Source organism: Perissodus microlepis, chromosome 20 (genome assembly GCF_051167445.1).
Source record: "Perissodus microlepis isolate ML-2025 ecotype Zambia chromosome 20, ASM5116744v1, whole genome shotgun sequence".
NCBI lineage: Eukaryota > Metazoa > Chordata > Actinopteri > Cichliformes > Cichlidae > Perissodus > Perissodus microlepis.
In genome coordinates this window covers 22,055,014-22,069,237 of record NC_140480.1, presented here as the reverse complement: position 1 = coordinate 22,069,237, position 14,224 = coordinate 22,055,014, and the positions used below count along the sequence as shown (strand labels likewise).

The 14,224-nt window shown below is 39.7% G+C and overlaps 1 protein-coding gene across 2 annotated transcripts; it reads left to right on the top strand.

Annotated features, from left to right (window-relative positions):
* Window positions 1-2,554: 2,554 nt before the first annotated feature.
* LOC146364490 (amphoterin-induced protein 3) lies at window positions 2,555-11,263 on the top strand. 2 transcript variants are annotated; one of them, XM_084917926.1, is made up of 2 exons: window positions 2,555-2,746; window positions 4,650-11,263. In XM_084917926.1, the coding sequence occupies exon 2, from the start codon at window positions 4,692-4,694 to the stop codon at window positions 6,051-6,053; it is 1,362 nt and encodes a 453-aa protein (XP_084774052.1). In that variant the 5' UTR covers window positions 2,555-2,746; window positions 4,650-4,691; the 3' UTR covers window positions 6,054-11,263. The 2 variants fall into 2 exon arrangements, with proteins under 2 accessions (XP_084774052.1, XP_084774051.1); XM_084917925.1 differs by having other exon boundaries at window positions 2,555-2,995.
* The last annotated feature ends 2,961 nt before the right edge of the window (window positions 11,264-14,224 follow it).

Here is a 14,224-nt window from a genome sequence, read left to right as displayed (position 1 = left end):
GCCTATCTTTGTCAGGTTTTTCTTGAAAGAGATGTTTAATCTCAGGGAGGTTTTTCTGAACCAAGGTATTATTTTTAAGTAAGAGGAAGTATAATAACAAAAGAAGTCTGAAATAGTCTTTTCTACATCCCCGTATGTCTTTAATGTTCAACAAAAATATTCTTCTTGCATCTGAGAATTTAAAGCTTTATATTATCGACTCTTAGCGAGCTTTGCAGTTTCTCAAGGGCAAGATAAGAGCAGACGTTTCGCTGTGCACCACTGCGTTTCTTTTTTTTCCCCTTTCCCCCTTCCCTGCAGCAGATGGTAAAGAGAAAAAATCACTTTCTGCTGGGGGCAGGATGCATCAGGGTCAGGGTTTAAGCTTTGAGGTCCACTCTGAACCTGGCTGACTTGACAAGCGTATTTTGCATTGGCTGAGTCCAATCACATATATGAGAAGGAGGGAGGCAGGATTTGCGAAGCAGCTGGATACAAAGATACTGATTAGATTAGGGATTTTACAGAACAGCGGGCTGAAGCAACAGACACCAGCCTGACAACAGACGCACACCGGAACATGCAGAGACAAATAGAGACTCCCAAAAAGATCTGCAGGCAATCTCAAGTGGAAAAAAGGTGGAAGAGATGAAGAAGGTGCTAAAAGTGACATTCCAGGGGACCTCATTCTGTTAAAAGTACACAGTCTATTACTGTATGATGAGAGACAATCAGCAGAAAAGGGCAAAAATAATTGTTTTGCAATTTAGGAGAATAAGCTGCATAGACGCTCAACTCTTTTTCTTTTGTTTACCTCCTCGTGCTTTGATTGAATTGATCTTGGAGGACAGTGATAAATGAGTGCACACAAAAACAATGAAGTCTTTTTACTTCTTGGGAGTCAAAACCAAAAATAATAAGGTACCACAATTGTTCAAACCACATCAAGAGCAGCAAAACAAGGGCCTGCCTGAGCAAAAGAATACGTTCCCCACACAGTTACACCGAAGCTAAAACCAAATGCTGCCAGTGACATCACACTGGCACAATCATGCACCTAATTTAAAGACTCATATGCCAAAACCATGAATCATTATCAGCTTATGCACACTCTGGTTTATAGGTCATATGTGATCCCCTTATAATCAGGGACATGGGGACTAACACTACAGCAATACATTCAGCAGCCCATTCAACAAACAGTGCTAGGAGTGTTACATAACACCTTAAAACAAACAATATAAGGTGAATATTTAAAAAGCTATCGAGATTAAGGCTTTCTTTATAGTAGGACAAGGTTCAATTTGCAGGCAAATAGACAAATTACTAAGAGAACCATTTGAGCCACATTACAAGCCCACGTAAACATAACACCTACAAGAAGGGCCTGTTTAGAATCCATTCCTAACATATCTCAAATGTACACGTGTGGGTGTATGTATTTCTTACATGTTGCAGCCAAGCTGATGACTAGCCCTGGGACAAGATTGTGTCATTGCTTTTTCATTTCAGCACAAACACAGCCAAATGTGTTTTCTTCATGCTCAACCCATTTTTAAAAACAAAAAAAACCCCCAAACAAACTAAGGAGCAGGTTTTTAAATCGATCTCTTGTTGAACTTAACATTCCTCCTTAGTCGTTCTCATCCACATTTCTGTGGACACCGACATCTTTCTCCATTACCCCACCGTCTGAGAAGTGAAGCCCATCCAGCGAGTTTGAATCCGTGGGGAATCAGGTTATGTGCCTCTGCAAAGTGAGTGAGTGAGTGAGTGAGTGGGAGTCAGTCAAAGCCCCGAGCACTTGCACAGAGGGAGGTGGTGGGTTGGGGCTAGCAGAGAGGAGGTGGCTGCTGGGAGGCAAAGCTAATTCACTGTGACAGAAACCAGAGCTGTCAGGACCACCATGACCAAGCACCATGGACAGCATATATCCAGTCAAACCCACAGCCAAGAGATGGGAACGGAGCGATGTTGGAGTTCAGAAAGAAAGCAGAGGAAGTACTGCATAAGGCACTTAGAGGAAGAGTGAATGTGTGCATATTCGGGGGCAGGAGGAAGCTAATGTCGATCAACTTACCGGTAAAACCACTCAAATAGACGCAGAGCACACAGGTGAGGAAAAGACCTGAAGAGCCTGAAAGCCTTCAAAATACACCAAAAGATGAAGATTGTTTCCAAGCTCACAGAAAAAACAGGTGTATTTACAGCATTAAGAAAACCAGCACTATGACACAGTCACACATACTCAAAGAAAAACAAAAACACATCGAGCACAGCCAAGTTTCATGCCCCTGGGATTACTGGTGAAAGGTTACCGGATAACACATGCAATATTCATGTGTAAAGCTCCTGGGCTCTGCTAATATGTTAGTAAGCAAAATCATACAAATCTACTAGCACACTAACAGATCAGTGTGGGAAAACTGATATTGGTTAAAAATGGAGAAAGAGAGACAGAGAGAACGAGGAGGGCAGCCACCAGCATGATTACTTAATGATGAGAGAGGGAGACACAAGACTGGTCTCTAAATGACACGGGGAAGGAGGGGGGATTGTGGGAGATTAACTGAGCTCTATGCTGTTTGTTATACACTGCAAAGCACCGCAGGATGTTTCTCGAGCGGCACTCTCATTTGGGAAGAGGAGAAAAAGCCTGCTAGGGGGACCTTAAAGTTAGCTGAGGAGAACGGCGGGAGCCGTGAATTATTCCTCGAGCGCCTCGGGAGGAGGATCCAAAAGGAGATAAGGATTAGACAGCTATGTTGTGGGTATTCATTGATGGGGATACAACTCTGAAAGCGGGAAAATGAAAGAAAGTTGGAGTCTCGTATTGTCGCTAAGCAGTTTATTTTGGATTTGTGGTTTGGCCGTGTGTTCCTTTCTTCATTTTATTTTTTTGGAAAGGAGAATGAGATTAACTAAGTGAACAAAATTGCTCACTTGTCTGGGAGTAGTGTAAACTTGTCTCCTTTTGAGCTTTTAATTTCATAAAGACTTAAAAACATTTTTGAAGGTAAAGTATGTCCACACTATGCTTTCACAATGTGCTGAAAAGTTTTTAATTATATAGAGCTGTGGTGATTAGTCAGTTTATGAATTTGGTGATTAAAGGGAAATTAGTTGGCATTTATTTTCTGTAAGTTTGGTATAGATGAGTTGTTAGAGTTCAGAGATATTGAACTGAAAAAAGCTTTATGTCGCAGGCTGAAAGACACTTTTCTGCTGTGATTGCAGATAATCTCAGTTTACCTGCCTTTTTTAAAGTTTTGGCTTTGGCCTCTTTGTTAGCTGCTGAATGCTCAGTTAATAACACACAACAATCGACGTGCCAAGATACAATAAAAATAATTGATTACTGTGTATACAGGTCCGCGTGTAGCTGGACAAGAACACAGTTTTCACAATTTAGACTGTGCACACTCAATGGATTTTAAATGAAGCAATCAAGATGTGATTGCACTACACTTTCAGCTTTAATTCAAGGGTGTAAGCAAAAACATTGCCTTAACCATTTAGAAATTACAGCCAATTTTATACACAGTCCTCCTTTTTCAAAGAATTAGGTTTAAGCGAGCCAACTGAGCAGTTCATGGTTGGTCAGTTTACACGTTATTCATGACAAATTAAGAAACTGATTTCAAGTGTTTGGCTTGGGTTAAGTATTTTTATTGTGTAGCCGTTTATCGAAAAGAGGTGAACATGGAAAATAAGAGGTCATCATTAGACTCGAAAAACAGAAACAAAACAAATTATCAAGACAATAAGAGTATATAACTGTAAGTGTATAGAGGTGTAACAGAGACTTTATAAAATAGCTGAAAACTATAGTCGATTTCTGTAGTAATACAAACTGTGGTACAAGTAAAAAATATTTTTTTAAAGAAAATATACTTTTAGGGAAAACTCAGCATTGATTTTAAATGTTTTTTTATCTGATCTGACTGACTGATTCTATTTTGAAAGTTTAATACATTTTAAAAATATTCCAAAATAGGTACCCAGAGGGGTTTTAAGATAACGGCTGGCAAGACTTGCTTCTAAAACGACCTTGGTTGGACATTTTGCGCAAGATCAGTGAAATGCTGCAGAATGGAACTTCACAACTGAATAATAAAATATACTGAGAAAGAAGCCCTGATCTCAACTCACCTCAACATGATTTCTATCCAAAATAAAGACCGAACAAACATGCATGGTGATGTCTTCAGTTCAGGCAGTCAAAAACAGTCTTTATATTTAAAAATGTCTAATTATTCAAAGACTTTTGGGGTCTGTGCAAATAGAATGACTATGGAAAAGATTTCATATTTGCAATATCTTTGCTAGAGCCTTTGAATTAAAGATGAAGTTCTTGTCATTTAAAATCCCCTTTTGCTGATCTACAGAGGCATAATCACTAAATAGAGGAATAAGTAGTCTGCGTGAATCTGACTGTTGAAACATTTGAAAATATCCCTGCATGAGGATTTCTTATTCCAAAGCATTCCGAATATTTTATATAGAGTTAAAAGGATTCATGGTCACTAAAGTGAACCATTTCATCTTCTACTGTACCACAGATACTGAGAGCTCCAGTATGGCTGAACAGCTCAAAGCCTGAAACACTTGAAAATAGGATACCCTTCTCATATATCACCCTGTTTCTCATTTGATTCTTATCTTTTCAGGGAGAACCAGAGGGATTAGAAACCTTGAAGGATTCAAAAACCATGACCTGCGGACTAAATCCAAGCCTTCTCTTGGCGCTGCTCTGTTTTCTCCACAGCACTGAGGAGACCTGCCCCTCCGTGTGCCTCTGTATATCCGATGCAGTAAGCTGTAGCTCCAGCGGACTTACCAAGCTACCTCACTCCCTGCCCTCTTTCTCTATAAGTCTCGACCTCAGCCACAACCATGTCTCCTGGCTGAGTCCAGGCTGCTTCAACGGGATGTCCAGGCTGGAAAACCTGCTGATGGCGCACAATCAACTCAAAGCCCTGAATCCTGGAACTTTTCAAAACGTCTCTGGTCTCAGGCACCTTGACCTGTCCTCCAATAAGTTGCGTGTGGTAGAGCAACACTACTTTCAGGGGCTTTGGAGGCTGGAGGAGCTCCTTCTCTTCAATAATAAGATTGCACGGGTGGAGGCCGGCGCACTGAGTGGCCTGAGCAGTTTAAAAAAGGTCTATTTCAGCCTCAACCAAATCACAGACTTCCCTTTCTTCTCAATCCAAGATCACACTCATCCATTCCTGAGCATGTTAGATCTCTCATCCAACCGACTGACCCATCTGCAATGGGAGGATGTGAAAGCTTTACCCAGGTTGGTGCAGCGGGGCCTGTATCTCTACAACAACTCTCTGATCTGTGACTGCTCCATGTACAGCGTGTTTTGGCACTGGGACCTGAGGGGCTATGACTCAGTGAGGGACTTTAAGGAGGAGCATATCTGCTTCATTAACGGAGACCTACGATCGTCCATCCAATTTCTACAACAGAACCGATTCTTCCTCAACTGCACTGTGGAAAAATCTGTTTTGCAGCCCGTAACAGTTCTCCTTTCCAACGTGTTGGTTTCAGAGGGAGAAAGGATGCGTCTAGACTGCCAAACATCCCTGACGAGCACAGATCTCTCCTTTACGTGGCTCTCCCCAAGCAAGGGGCACATCACCAAGGCCAACATAGATGACAATCTAATTAACCTGCTTCCTAATGGTACTTTGGAGATCCGAGCAACCAAGGTCAATGACTCGGGACTGTATGTGTGCACAGCTGTGGATATTAAACAGGCACTGAATGCAACTCGGGAGGTGAACGTGACGGTGCTGCTGCCCACGGCAGAGTTATTCAACACTGGCTACACAACGCTGCTCGGCTGTATGGTGACTACAACGATTATCCTCATCTACCTTTATCTGACTCCATGTCGCTGCATCTACTGCAAACGGTCAAAGCAGTATGAGTCAAGCAGTCTATCTCCTACCCTCTTCCACTCTACAAGAGACCAGACCAAAAGCCAAACTAATAAACACGTAGCCTTCATTGACCCGGTGATGAATGAAGAAGGAACAGATTGGTCTCTGGAAAGCTGAAGTTTTTTTTCCACCCCCCAGGCGGAAACTGAAAGTCTTAACTGAAAACTCCTCTGTATCTAGCTAGGACATGCTATTTGAGTAATAATACTATAAAGGGAAAAAAAGAACTTCACGTCTCCTTTCCAACTGTCAGATGCAGTTAAGAGGCATCCTGAACAAAAAAAAGAAAGAGAAAAAAAGCAATATCTCCTGTTTCAATTCTCCTCTTTCTGCCATGTGGCCAGGTAGTCGGAATGAAAGTTTCAACTTTGCTTTATACCCGCAACGTACTGACACCACCAAATCACAGCGGAGCCATTATCAGTCCTTAAAATCAGCTAATAATTTCTCCGTGCTCAGGTACAGCACTAGAGGGAATATTTCTCATGGGATCTGGGAACGAATCTGGCTTCCCTTTCAAAGTTTTGAAGATGGATTAGTTCCCCCCACTCCCAAAAAAAAAATGCAAGTGAATGACTGTACTGACTGCTGGAACTAAGATCAGTTTGCACACCTTACCTGGATTGAGGTTTTATAGATAGTGTAGAGCAGATAAGTGCTAGTACTGCATAAACTAAAGATAAATTTAAAAATGAAATGCAATATTCACCCTATATCCCCTAATGTGTAGCTTGAACATGTAGCACCAGCTCCTGAAAACTTCATATCCTCATTTTCCTAAACTGCTTATGTCTGATTTTGTATTATTTTAGTAATTTTTTTTTTTTTTCAGAAGCCATAGCTTACAGCAAACATTTAAAAATCTTATCTAGCTCAAAACAGAGGTGCATCCTGCAGTGAGCCATCATAAATATACATGTTTCATATAAACCTGTTGCATTAATCTGGCAGGGAAAAAAAAGATCTGCATGCTGCTTATCTGGCAAAGAGCAAAGTGTAGAAATCAGGAGTGTCAAGAGCCCAGACAAAAAGCAGCAACTGGCCTGCTCTTCAAAGACAGCATCTTTTTTTGATCAAACACAGCAGAGCACTTTGAACACTGCAGAATAAACACAACCACTAAATTTTGACTGAAGTGACAAATTCTTCAAGCAGCTGTGACTCAAACCCTGAAGGTGGCATTACTTTGTATAGCTTTGTTCTTACTGTTTGGTGTTTTGTGTTTTTGTGCGTGCTTTTTTTTTTTCGACTGAAGTGACTGAATATTGTTTGTTTGTTCTTTTTTTTAATTCAGCAAAACATGCTTCAAATGACAGAATTACACACTCCAACAACAGAGATGAAAGATGCTAAAGAAAAGACTCCCATGCGCTGCACTGAAGGAACATAAAGTATGTGGGTGAGAGGGTTTTTCCTGCATAAAGACATTTTTGGCAAACCCCCCGCAGAGGTTTTTAGCCAGAAACCCAAAGGAAAATCAACCAGCACCAAATGATTAAGGGACTGAGAATAAAAGTAGCAATTTAAATCCTCTCTAAAAGAGCTTAATAACACTTTATCAAACAACTACTCAACAAGCAACCTGTCTTTTGAATTCCAGGGGTCAGGTCCCCTCTAGTCCACAGCTTTACAATCTTTTAGAACTCATTCAAACCAATTTTGTTAATTTGGATTTCATTTACTCAACCCTGCATCAGCATATTGGCCGCATTTTATCAAATGGTCAGAAAAAAGCCTGAAAATGCACATTTTTCTTATGACTTATGGCCTCTACTGTATGTAGATCAATCAGGCTTTATTGCTGCGTATAGTGACTCCACAAAGGCCGTTTCAGAGCCTAGAAAAAACCCTGAGGTTGACTACATAAAAGAGCTAAGACAGCATATAGCTGGTCGATGATGAAGGGAACCCTGCCGAGACAAACAGCAGCCTCAAAAGAAACAAATCAATTTTCTTCAAGTCTAAGCATCCATAATGTTTTAAGATTGTGGCTTAATCTTAATAAAAACACTGGGTGGGACTAGGGATTGCATCAAGATTGAAAAGGATCAGATGTAATCCTTCATATAATGTCAGGGACAAGTCATCAGTAACTGCGTGTTTTACAAAGCAGAGCTTGTCATTGGAGTTAGGGCCTTTGATTATTTTGAAATCCTTAATTAAAACATGACTCCTTTTAAGATAGAGGCGACTAATATTGTTGTGCAGCTCATATGTAAATTCAAGTTCAAAAGGAGGTGGGAAATCTGATATCAAATGGCCAACGGTGCATGAAAGTGGAACAGACTGGCTCTTTGACAGCGATGAGTTTCATCAGTATTAAACTCACAGGGATTAACCCAAAGAAATTCGTGAGACTAAGGCTGCATCCATAATAACACTTTTTTTGTTTTGTTTTAGAACAATGAAAACAACCTTGGTTTTAGAACAGCTTACAAAATAATCTCTGAATATACTAACACGGCTGTAAATGGACATAATATTGTGCATTCACAACATGGGCGTGTGTGTATCAGCGTAAACAGGAAGGAGAGGACTGGGTGCTGGGAAAAAATACTGAAAAGGATGCACAGCAGCGGGGAAAAGTTAGGGAAAGGTTTTTTTAACTGACAGATGATGAGGTAGAAAGTAACACACAAGCATACGGTGTTCATGGACAAAGCAGTAAATGGTTACAATAAGAGTAATCGTAAAGTTTCTGCCTGCCCAGATACCTACGAAGGATTAGGAGGGATTAGGAGAATTAGGGCCAAAATAATACAAGTATTAAATTTAAAGGACTTTTTTATCTTGTGGTTTTTTATTATAAGGATAAAGTCAAAATTTTGTAATATTTCAAGAATAAAGTATAACAAGTTAGAAAAAAGTTGTTTCGATTCAAACTACACCTGCTAGTACTTGGCAACATCTACAAAATAGTCTTCTTCTTTCAGCTGCTCCTCTTAGGGGTCACAATGGTGGATCATCTGCCCCCAATTCACCTTATCCTTAGCAACCAACCCTCTGCATGCCCCTCTTCACTGCATCCATGGACCTCATCTGTGGTCTTTCACTTTTCATCCTGCCTGGCAGCTCCGTAATAACCATCCTTTGCCCAAAATATCCATGAACTTTCCTCTGTGCATGTCCAAACCATCTCAGCCTTGCCTTGCTAACTTTGTCATGATTGCCCCTGCCAAATGCCTTGCATATATTAAGATAAATCATACTTTAGACTTAGTAATGAGGATATTATTTCACTTTTAGCACATAAAGTGTGGTAATAACTACTAGATCTATGAGAGCTGACTTTATTTTTGACATTACCACTTTATTCTCAAAGTAGCACCTGAACTTTATAGAATTATGTTTTTTTTTTCTAATTATAAAATAAAGTCAGTAGCGTTTCCTGAAGTTTGAATTTTAAGGGTCCTTTATTGATGATGCTGTGTGGACCTTAGTCAGAAACGATGAGCCGTGATAGATCACCGTGCTATAATGCACTACTCTATTCATGACACCATCACTGATCGAGTATCAAACGTTTTCAGTGTGGTAAGCATCATTTCTCAACAAAAATTACATAAGACGCTGCTGTGCTGTGCGCCTGTATGATGTAACGTCTTGTATCTTGTTTTTCAGACACAGTGTACTAGAAACATTAAATGGTGCGATGAGTTGGAGTGAGATTTCAGGAGATTACCACAAGGATAAAAAAACTGGTTCTTGGTGAATTGCACTGTTTTTAAATCCTTCTAATCCGCTCTCTGACGCAGCAAACACAGCTGGGTTGGGATTTATTGTTTTTCTCATATGATTAGATTAGATTAACAGGTTAAAACAAAGAGGACATGTTGTGAGCTTTTCATGGAGGGCTTTCCATTTCACCGAGGGTCCACAGGTGATCCTGGTTATGCAAGCTCACTCCAGCTTTAGGAAATCAACCTCAGTGTAGGCAGGATGTCAGAGTCAGGATGAGCGAAGCTGGTATCCTAAAGCTATTTGGAATCCAGCATTTTATTTTAACCTTGTGACAACAAGTACTTAACTGATAATGGGAGGCCTCAACACTGTGTTGCAAAAATGGAATGAATGATTGTTGTGCTTTTTCCCGTTCATTTCAGACATGAGGAGGTAGTCAAGAGGCAGATTTGGTTTGCCGAAATCAGGACCCTTCCAGCATTTCCTGTTTTGTTTATACTAACATTTAACCGCTGATGGAAAGTCCTGATAATAACACTGTAAAATAAATAGCTAATTTCCAGCATACAAAAAAAATGCAACTCTGTACTCTTTTTGCTCCCTGCAAATCAACCCGAGGCATTCTGACAAATTACCCAGATGTAAAGGAAGCAACTCCTTAATGCTCGAAAAGATGTCCTTCTCCAAAGCGAAACACTCCATCAGGCCCAAATTAAAGCATGTACTTCCCCTTTCCAGATTAATTGTTTTCCCAAGTTCGACTGGGCTCCCAGGGATTCGAAATCATCTTAGTCAAGAATCTAATTACTGTGAAAGAGGAGTTTTAGTCTGAATAGCACGGGTTGAATTGCTTTCATTCGTGGAAGGCAGCCTTGACTGTCAACACAGGCTATTACTGAACTGTCAAAACAGTCATCAGGCAAGAGTGGAGGCATCCAGCTGTGTCAGATACATACTCATTTTTCAAATGCTGTGACACCCACAAACACACACTCCCTGTGTCACCTACAATCCTTATTTTATTCTAACTGGGCACCTAACTTGGAATATGCACTTGTGAAAAGCTACTGACTAGGCTACATTATCTTTTTTTAGGAGGTAGGTCAGTTGCTTCCAAAAAAAAGCCTAAAATAAATGCACACTGCTACACCAGACAACAGGCTGTTCATCATACCTCTGAGCTGAATGCGAATGCAAGCCACGTTCTGTGTTTTCAAAGCAGTGAAAAGCAGCGGGATTTCCAGCAGGGATCTGGTCTCAATCAGAGCACTGTGGAGTACATAGCATATGAATACTTCCTTAATCAGACCTACAGGCCCGTCACATTTCATTGCAAACAAATGAGTATATTCTCTTAAGCAGCATATTTTGGAGCAGTCTCCTGGCTCACTGTGTCTCACCAAGTAGAATTTAGATGGACATTATAGGATCTGACAATCAAAATGACCCAGTGTGTTTCAAGTTTTATACCGCAGCCCATGACTACTTTTTTACAACACTGTCTTGTCTATTTATTCTTCCTTGGCATTCAGTTGTATTTTTTTCCCACTGGCTTTATTGTACCTGTATCATGCTGTACCAGTTCTTTTGTTATAACGTGTCATACTTGTCCACTAAAAGACAACAATAAACTTTGATGAAATCTGGCTTTATTATTTCTATTAAAAAAAAGACCTTAACTGTCAGAGACACTAGTGCTACCCAATCTGCAATACATTACAGTGTCACTGGTGGCAGACACTCACAACTGTGCTTTATGATACTATTTGCTACCATACTTACACAATGGCTCTGAGGATTGCAGTGTTGGTCAGTCTAAAACTCTGAAACATCTCAGCTATTATTTAATGGATTCCCATTACTTTTTGTACAGACCTCGAAGAAGTAAATCTGAAGATATTAGATTTTTGAGTGAAAGAAACAAGTACTGAATGGATGGCCATAAAAAATGTTGCACACATCCAAGTCTGTTTAGGAATAACTCTTCTGATCCCCTGATCTTTCATCAGGCACGACTGTATGTTTCATTTGGTTTCTTACCAAATTTCTAAAGAACCAATGACAGTCACACTCAATTTTGTTAATTAGCAAATAATAGAGTAATGTTTGAATTTGAAGTGCTTAATGTCGGTGAACTAGCATTATCTCTGTAAGCATGCACAGTCATGTGAGAAAAAGGGCTCTATCTGTGCAGATCTACAGTTGGAAGCAATTGTTTTCTATATGGCTTTATCCTAAATCCACATCATTTTATGGAGGTATTTTGTCCCACTATTCTTTACAATATTGCTTCAGTTCATTGCGATTTGCAGGTATTGGTTAATGCACAGCTCTCTTAAGGTCCCACCACAGCATTCCAATCAGGTTAAGGTCTAAACTTTGACTGGGCTATTGCAACACTCTTTTCTTTTTCAGCTATTTTGCACATCCCGCAGAGCTACTACATGTAGTGGCTTCTTCACAGGACCAATTTGAAAGCAGCGCAAAATATTTTCCTACCAAAACCTGACAGGTGGCAACACTTGTTGACTATCAGTTAAACAAGTCAATTTGATTGGCAGCCCCTCTCTGCTATTTACCCACTTAGATCCTAAGGATGCAGTGAGAGTGTGTTTAGATTTTCAGAGGACTGCGCAAAATAGTGTGAAAACTTTTTTTTTTTCCACATGAATGTAGCTAGAACTTCTGCTGTGTCCAAGTGCAGCCTCATAGTGTTGCCTGCAAGGCTGTCGTTATGGTATCGCCATGTTGGCTACATTTATAATCTTAATGTAGCTATATGTGATTGACGGAGACTCATAGAAGAGCACTGGATTACATTTTCCTCTGCTGTGTTGTTTACATTGTTTTGTGCATCGCCTCAAAGGGCTTCATAAAAAAAAGGCTGTCTTTAAGCAACATTACTTCTCTCTGCTCAAGCTGCATTCCAATGTAATGTTTGCAATGTTGCCTTTAGGCTGCAAACTAAAGACAAGAAAAACTGCAGTGGAAGGAGGAATGGGTCTTCCATAATGTCAGGTAATGAGAGAAGGGGTACTGGTGTTACACTTGCTCATGAACAGAGGCAAGTTTGACTCTGGCCCAAATCCCTACATCCTGCAAAGGCACATCTACAAGGTAACAGCTAAACCCAGAGATCTCTGCTGCTCACTGAACCCACAGGACCAATTTTAAAGCAATGGAAATACATACTTCTTTTGACCTGGTTCTTTCTTCCACAGTGTCCCATAATCCAATGAAAATTCTTTTAAAGAATCAAGTGTATTATGTTCAAAATGATCACATTTTAGTGGTAAAAGATCTATTCAGATCAGAATTTTCAACTGAAATACCAACAGAGGTGGGATGCACATTTCCTCGAGAATGTACAAATTTAAGATGACTTATTTTTCAAATTAACTACATTTCAGAGAGAAATATTACATTTTAGCATAGATTTGGTGCAGTTCCTTTATTCTTAGGTCCATCTATTGCTTATCCAGATGCAGGTGTTAAGTTTCTCTTATGGTCAAACACACCAGAACGGCTTCACATTCAAATTAAAATATTAAGCAATATTATAAAATGCATCATTAACTCACTTTAACATCCATTTTTATTTTTACTTTCTTATTTCTGTAACTACGACAATGCAGGACTTTTAGTTGTAAAGTATTTTATTAATAATATTAAGTGTAGTACAGTACAGGCACTTTAGCTTAAATAAAAGATCTGAAATGTTCTTCCTGCGCTGGGTGATAAAATATCAGTTTAAGAAATACTAAGTAAAAGTTCTTCCATTCTGAATTGTACCTAAATCGACATACTGAAAGCACCAAAAGGTAGAAAAAGCAGAAGTCCTGATTCTGCAGAAAAAAATGGTTCCTCTGACAGAAATATTATTATTTATGACTTTTAATATTGATGCATCACTGCTTTACCAAACATTTTACTCTTGAACCTGCTGCAGTGTGCTACTTTATTATACAAGGCTGGGTAGTTTTATCTGATAAAGCTGAAGTGCTGAGAGATGATTAATGGGGTAGCAAAGTTCTGCTATCCAAGTTTATGTTCATTTTTTTGACTCCACTTACATCTTTGCCTCTCAAACAGTTATCTAAATGGAAACCAACTGGCAGCTTGAGAGTGGAAATATCTTTTTTCTGGGTGGTGGAGACTTCACTCCTAGATTTTCTGAATGTGACAGGGTGTAGAAACCAGGCTTTGTTTTTTGTCTGAAAAGCAATGAGAGTTGTCGAATGTAGTGGAGGGACTGGAAGTATAAAGAAGAATAAAACGGAAGTGCTTCAGTCAAGTACCTCATACAGGCTCTACTTTAGGGACTAAATGCACATAGTTGCGCTCCAAAATGGCTCTTGGTGACAAACTCATGAAAAATACGACAAACAGAGTGGATGAGAGCATTTTAACACGTTTCAGCTAAAACTAACCTGTTATTTTTGTTTTTGCCAAAACCTTTTTTTTCTGTTCAGGTTTATTCATTGTTTTGCCCACATTCTTTGAAAGAAAATGCACCAACACCTACTCTACTTGCTCTCTGTGCAGATAACTTAAGAGTCAGATATTTTTTTAGGGAACGTGAGTAAAGACTTACATGAATCGATTAG

Bases quoted from the DNA above. Each gene is read 5' to 3' on its own strand.
- LOC146364490 (XM_084917926.1), top strand. From the start codon at position 4,692: ATGACCTGCGGACTAAATCCAAGCCTTCTCTTGGCGCTGCTCTGTTTT.